Source organism: Chlamydomonas reinhardtii, chromosome 6 (genome assembly GCF_000002595.2).
Source record: "Chlamydomonas reinhardtii strain CC-503 cw92 mt+ chromosome 6, whole genome shotgun sequence".
Classification (NCBI taxonomy): Eukaryota; Viridiplantae; Chlorophyta; class Chlorophyceae; order Chlamydomonadales; family Chlamydomonadaceae; genus Chlamydomonas; species Chlamydomonas reinhardtii.
In genome coordinates this window covers 4,724,343-4,731,322 of record NC_057009.1, presented here as the reverse complement: position 1 = coordinate 4,731,322, position 6,980 = coordinate 4,724,343, and the positions used below count along the sequence as shown (strand labels likewise).

The 6,980-nt window shown below is 54.8% G+C and overlaps 2 protein-coding genes across 2 annotated transcripts in view; one reads left to right on the top strand and one right to left on the bottom strand.

Moving 5' to 3' along the window:
• CHLRE_06g278295v5 (uncharacterized protein) overlaps positions 1 to 4,423 on the bottom strand; it is a 6,512-nt gene extending 2,089 nt beyond the window's left edge. Inside the window, exons 1-6 of the mRNA XM_043063213.1 lie at positions 4,028 to 4,423; positions 3,710 to 3,841; positions 2,250 to 2,974; positions 1,752 to 2,189; positions 1,399 to 1,680; positions 713 to 1,339 (exon numbers count right to left, since the gene is read on the bottom strand). Coding sequence (XP_042923916.1) covers positions 2,817 to 2,974; positions 3,710 to 3,785 — 234 coding nt within the window. The 5' untranslated portion in view covers positions 3,786 to 3,841; positions 4,028 to 4,423 and the 3' untranslated portion in view covers positions 713 to 1,339; positions 1,399 to 1,680; positions 1,752 to 2,189; positions 2,250 to 2,816. The remainder of the gene's footprint in view (positions 1 to 712; positions 1,340 to 1,398; positions 1,681 to 1,751; positions 2,190 to 2,249; positions 2,975 to 3,709; positions 3,842 to 4,027) is intronic.
• A 100-nt stretch (positions 4,424 to 4,523) lies between these two features.
• On the top strand, positions 4,524 to 6,539 carry CHLRE_06g278294v5 (uncharacterized protein). Its single transcript, XM_043063212.1, has 4 exons — positions 4,524 to 4,997; positions 5,073 to 5,258; positions 5,418 to 5,647; positions 5,743 to 6,539. The coding sequence occupies exons 1-4, from the start codon at positions 4,984 to 4,986 to the stop codon at positions 5,787 to 5,789; spliced, it is 477 nt and encodes a 158-aa protein (XP_042923915.1). The 5' UTR covers positions 4,524 to 4,983; the 3' UTR covers positions 5,790 to 6,539.
• Positions 6,540 to 6,980: the final 441 nt, after the last annotated feature.

The window sequence follows — 6,980 nt, the reverse complement described above, 5'->3', positions numbered from 1 at the left end:
AGGAGGAGGAGGAGGAGGAGGAGGAGGAGGAGGAGGAGGAGGTGGAGGAGGAGGAGGCATAGCAGGAGGAGGAGGAGGAGGAGGTGGAGGTGGAGGTGTAGGAGGAGGAGGCAAGGCTGAAGGGTTGAGACAGGGTAGATGGAATGACTTGAGCGTCTGGTAGGGCAGGTGGGGCAATGAAACGCAGCTGGGGCAACCTGACTCTGCTGGGGCTTTGGGCAGGATTTGGTCACAGGCTCTCAAATGGCTGCACAGCCACAGAGCCACAAATAGGCAGGGCAGGTGGAACGCTTTGAGTCTGGTAATTGGTGTTTACAGCCTGTCAGCATTGTAACACCACATGCAATACTCTATCAGACTCCACTGTACATGGCCAGCTGCCTCAGACACAGCGGTTCAGCGATCTGTGAAGTGTGTGTACGGCATGAAGTACATGATGCCCCGGCGGTCCCCGTGTGGAGCGGCCACACAGCATTTCCCCTTCAGCTCTTTGAGAGGGATACCTAGATCCTTCCACATCTTCCAGTCACTCTCCCTCTCCTTCTTCCCAATCTGCTGTGCCTTAACAACACTGAAGTCAACCACCAGCAGCCCTCCTTCAAACTCCCTTGTCTCGTACACATCCGCCACAGCAACCCTAACTTCTTGTGTGGAAACGGCCCCGTCATTCACTGACGGCAACAACAAGAAGAAACGAATGAATGCCACGTACTTGCTCTCCTTCACAGTTGCATTCCTACCCTTGCCAACCGTCACCTCCGCCTTGTACATTGCCCAACACGAGTTGCGTGACCGGGCACGGCCATATGCACTGCTGAAGTACCTCTCCTCGTCTGGTGACTCTGCACGAATGAAAACGCGAGCCTGGGGTGTACCAGTGCCAGTGTTAGTAAACACCGAATGGATCAGCGCCTCTGGGAGTCCGCCGCCTTCCCCAGTCCACGTGTGAACATGTTCCAGTTCATGGTAGTAGTACACCAGGGATTTGACAGCAGAGAGCGCAGATTCTTTCTGCTCCTGTGTGGCATTTGCTACAGCGGTGCCCTGCCCGACCAACAAACCATCTAAGCCCTGGCTATCAAAGCACGGCCGTGTATAATCAGTATTGCGTGTAACCATCTGTTCCAGCTGCTCCCGTGCTGTGTGGGCCCCCTCCGATTTGTCACCTTTGGCAAATGCCTCGGCGTGTCGTGAGAGGCATAGCCATTGGGCATAATGCTTCTCAGGAGCCTGTGTCACCATGCGGCCACCTTGGGACTTCATATCCTGCATGACACGCTCCACGGGAAGGTCACTGAGTGCCGCAGCTGACCCAAACTGAATGTCTTGGTCACCAAGCCTGCATGTGCACAGCATGTGAGCGCTGCCGGGTCTTCCACGCAGTCGTGCCTGGCTTACCTGCACACGCATATGTGTAGGTTGAGTGTATGCAGACTACCTGGCAGGCACAAGTCCTCCAGAGTACGCGCGTAGTTCATTAGCTTGGCAGATGCCGTGCTTGAGTGCTGTAAGAACTGCTCCCGGGTGACGTCGTCCCCGTACGGCCGGAAGTGGTGCAATATAACATCGCGTAAGTCCCACCAAAGTGAACGAACCTCAGCTGGCAAAACATCACCCTTGAAAACATACAAGGAATGCGTCTCCACGAAGTGCAACCAGTCTTCCATCCTGTAGCTGTTTCTGCGTGACACAAAACATGGGAGGGGTGTGACACAGGGACATATGCACACGGCAATCACACGGCTGCACACCTGTACTGGACTACACACTTGTAGCGCCTCCCAAAGTCAGCCGTGACTTGCACTGCGGACCCCCTCTCAGCAATCAGCTTCCGTGCATCAGCTGTGATCACAATACCAGCATCCGTCGCCTGTGGGTCAATGTCCTTCAGGGGCCGAAGTAGGTATTCCACGAATCCTGACGCAACACCAAACAGTAGTGCGTGACCAGTAGACACTGTGAACAGGGATGACAGGTCTACGTATGGCAACACAGAGAACGGATTGTAGCCCTTGGCCCCAAACCGCCGCTTAGCGTTGTCCCACTGCGCAATGGATATGGAATTGCCATCTGCCCTGCCAAACAAGAACCGCTCCTTAAGATGCTGCATAAACTCTGACCGCTCCAGGTGCTGTTGATGGGTCAGCTTTACTAGCTTGTCACCAACGAGAATGTCCTTGTTTTCCACCCTGCATGCACAGGAGACTGTGTCACAGCTCCTCAAGCACAGGATACGGCATCCAACTCACCAGGCAACAAATGTTTGTCGGACAGGCTCCCGGTAGCCCAGAAACCGTATGGTGCCTCCTTCACTGCTGCCTTGGAACACGCACCATGTGCACGCGCCAACGTACGAGTTCTGCCCATTGCCATTGCAAACTTTGGCCCGGGCAGGTGTGTCTGCCATGACAACGCCAAGAAATACCAGATGTACGAATGTCCTGCTGTGCGTGACCCCATTCTCACCTGGCCATGCCTCTGTGACCTGCATGCCATTCTGCAGGCGCAGAAAGTCTGACGCTATGAGGCGCATGATCGGATCAATGGTTTCTGGAGCCTTTGGGCCTGCTATGATAGCAATGACGTGTTGATTCCAGCACTTCCCCTTGTTGCGTGGGTCAACATCCGCACACCGGATGAAGATCAGCCCAATAGAGTGCTGTGTCGAGTTATACGGGGTAATCCAGTCAATCCCCAAGTCATAGACCGAAGCATCCATGCTGTTAACTTTACCACCGGTTGCACTTTGCATGCGTTCAAACCATGTGCCTGTGTTAGAGTCGTGATCAGGGAATGCCTACAACTAGGAACAACTCTCAATGCTCACCATTCCACATGGCGGAGCCAGGTGGGTTGTCTGTCCGGAATTTCCCACGCTCTTTGCAGAACGCAGGGTTTGTAAAGAACTGAGACCTGATGACCTCTTCTATTCCAAAGTATACAAACCAGCTGGAAGGGGTATACACCTCACGGTCTGTGCGTGTGTGGGGGTGTGTGTGTGGGGTTGGGGGGTGGGGGGGCAGGTAAGGCAATGTACCGCCATCCACATGGTTCGACATCACTTACCCCCCAATTTGGAAATGTTGTATCTTGGCACGGCACACTTGGGACACACATCTTTCAAGTCAGTACCGTCACAGGCTGGCTTTCCATACAGGTGCCCTGTGCACTGGCCACTGGTACATGCATGCTGCTCAAAGTCCTTCCAAGAGGGTGCACCACATAGGGTAGTCAGCATGTACAAAGATGAAGGGCACACATGATTGTCGGGGAGTGTAGCACAGTGAAGGCGCATTGCTGATTCAAGCTCGTCGCGACGCGGACCGTACTTCATTATGTGGCCCATCAGTGCATGAGCAAATTCACGCAGTGTATACTTGCACTTCTGGATGTATTCTCCTGGGTATCGGGGATCTGGTATGGCCCACAACGGATGGTCTAGGTGGAGCTGATAGAATGCACGGGTGCCTGGTGGTGTGTAAGGCTGAGTGCAGCCGCACACACAGGAAGCAACTGCAACAGGATCCAGTGCCCCTGGCTCCTGGGGTGGGGCACCAGAGACCTCGTCTGCTAACCACTCTGCTACATAGTCCATCAGGTTTATGGGGTCCAGGTCGTTGATTGCATCACGGAACTCAGCGTCCCCGTCTCCTGTCCATTGATCACAATAAGTTATGCTATCACCAGGAATGGTAAGGACAGGACTCACCCTCTGAGTGACTGGACATGGCCGATTGGAAATCATCATCAATTTCTCCATCACACGGGGCTGGCAGACCATCCATGGCAGTTGGTGCTTGTGCAGAGTCACCAGATACGGTGGGACTTTCACCATGGTCTCCTGCTCAGGAATAAGCGTGGGGTGGGGTTGTGTGTATGTTCTGGCTTATGGGTACTTACAATTCACCCAGCCCTAGTTCCATGCTGCCCCAGTGCCCCCCCCCCCCCCCACACACACACACACAGTCTCGTGCCCACATGCGAAAGCCCCCAGGGTAACAGCTGCCTTTGGGTCTGCAAAACACACCATGTTCTGTGTGTGTATCCACATGCGTGTCGGTCCGTCCAGAAGGGGGTGCTTGCTCGACAAGCGGGATGTCTGAAGGTGCAAAGGATTGCTGTTAGAAGTATGCCTGCAACGGTGTGCCAAGCAGTGAGCGCACCTTCGAGCACGCCGTCAAGTCCGAGGTCGTAATGGGCAGCCGCAGGGTTTGGACACACGTGCAGCGCCTTGTCTGCCACCGTCCAATTGCATTTGATGCAAACCCAATGAAGACGCGAGCCAGAACGCCTGCCACCTTGTCCTCGTCGAACTAGCGCAAACTGCGCGTCATCAGCGGCTTCCATCACTGATGCGTACAGAAGTAGTATCAAAGCTATAAATCGTAAAGAGCCCATCTTATAGAGTAAACATATCCTTAAGATTACGGGTTCCATGCTTGGTTAGTGCGGACTTAGAGCCGTCAGCCGATGCCCGGCGGCCCATCGGGTATCTTGTGTTCAAGGACGTTTCTCTTCATAAACTTGTACCCACTTCTCCTTTGACGTACTTAAACACAATGGCGCGACATTTCCGGACAGAACTATTGCTTACTTCGCTTGAAAAATGCGAGGAGTTGTTGGATCGCCCAGTATTCACTGATAAAGCCGGTGTTGCGGTGCTTGGCTCTGCTCTGTTTCCTTTCGCCGTTTTTGAGACAACTGACAGGACCAAGGAGCTGCTGGACGACATCAGACAAATTTTCACGCGAAGCAAGCTCGTGACCGACTGCACCGAACAGGTACTCATGCGTGCATAGTGACAACATAACACTTGACAATGACGAAGCTGTATGGGACAATATGCACAGGACCGACAAGGGCGCACGGCTGCCATACACGGTGTGACTGGCGTGGACAAACGGCCCTTTGATGAGCACTGGCTCCACGTCTCGTCCCCGTCTACAAGGAAGACAATGTACACGGAGAATACGTCTGCCATACATGCCTCCGGACTGGTGAGTTGCTGCTGCACACTCTAAACCCTGTATACACCAGCCTGACATCACATGGCCACCCTTGAACATATACAGGGGCACTTCTGGTCCCGAGAAGTACGACGCATCTCGCGCGCTGCCATTGGAGAAGTTGTTGGCATCACTTCAGGCTGACTTGCAGCTGTTCAAGGACGACACTCTATTTGAGGCATGCAAGGGCGCAGACACGTCCTTCTACCTTGGACCCAACCGGGGCATGTGTGACGTGCTTGCAGGCACCAAGTAAGTCCCTTCCAGTGTAGAATAACACTCTGAAGTGCACCAGGTTGCCCTAGACTACCGGGCAATGACTGTACAGGGCTTCAACAAAGGTAGACCCATGCAGACTGCATTTTCTGAGATGCGCCATCATGGCACCGTCTATTCTCACCACTGATACAGGCACTCCTTCACTGGCAGCCACGAGGACTACCCCTTTTCTGCCCCAAGTGCACTCATCGTCATGACGGGTGAGAAGATGTTCTGGACTGCGCCGGGCTCCTTTAGGCAGTTGCTAGAGGGCTGCACCAAGAAGGCCGACATGGACCTGCTGCTGACATCAATGAGGCTCATCACTCCTGCCATCCTCAAGCAACTGCACGCTGCCTTTGGCGGACATCTGGTAACACTCGGTCCGGGCATGGGAGCAGTTGCGCAACCCCGTTGCGTGCACGCCGCGTGCAACCTGGAGCCAACCATGTCCATCAATTACACTCTCTGTAGTCAGGCCCAATGGGCGGCGTGTGTGCACGCAACCGCGCTTGGTGCCGCTGAGAAGAGAGTTGCAGACGCACGTGCGTTCGTGATGGAACTCTGGGAGAAACGGCGCAACAGCACCCTGGCCAAGGGCGAGGGTGAAGGTGACGAAGAGGGTGAGGGCGAGAGTGAGAGCAAGGGTGAGGGTGGGAGTGGGAGTGGGGGTGAGGGGGGCAGCACCAGCAAGAGCTCGAGTGAGGGTGAGGATGAGAGCGCGGATACGAGCACAAGCGTGGGTGAGGGTCAGGGTGGCACAGGTGATGATTGGGACGAGGAGGAGGAGAGAGAGAAGGTGGTGCGGCGGCTACTTGCCTACGAGTTCGCAGATAGCGAGGAGGCAGAGTTCCGTGGTTACAGCAACCTGTTCAACAAGGGATGGGCAAACTGGATTGAGGCACGGATACGGGACGATTCCATCCTGTTTGGGTATGGGAATGCGGAGGAGATGAGGGCAGCACATGAGCGCCTGGAACTGGTCAAGGGCCTGCTAGAGGATGAGTCCCGTCCCCTAGGCACGCTCCTTTGCATTGGTGCCGACACAGCATGGGCAAGGCGGCAACTAACTGTGGTGAAGAATGCACTGCGGGTGTCGAGGAAGAGGAAGGCATAAGTTAGGAGGTGGGGCCACCAGGCGGTGGATTGATCAAAGTGAAGGTAGACGGTGTGCCATGGATGGTGGCTGGGGGCATTAGGGTGTGTAAGAGTGGCGGCCGAGGGTGTGGGGTGGGCCATCCACCACAATAGGAGCAGGGGTACCTGCTGAACGGTGTAATAGAAGGGAAAGTACTTGACGCCCCGTACAGCACACGAATCACTAGCAGAATACGCCAAATCTATCCCTTTGGGATTCCGGGGAACCCCGGCTACGGGGAAGTTTCGCCCCCCTTCCGGGAAAGTTTTGGCCCCTTACGGGAAAGTTCAGCATTTTTCCGGGAACGGATTTTTTTCCGGGGAAGACCTTTTCCCAGAGTGGGTGCTCGCCGAGATGTTAAAATGCCGACAAGCGAAATGTCGCCAACTCCACGGCGACGCTCCTGAACCGCCAGAAACCTATTCCATAGCAGTGTCGAGTTCCAAAGCACAAGCCGGCATAGGCTGAAGGGCGCTGGAGAGGGAGTGTCGCGCTACAGCTGCAAAGTGGACTGACGAAAAACGAGCACGCCCACAAATGCAAACTGCTTCACAGTGGTTCGTAGGCCTTAAGAAGCC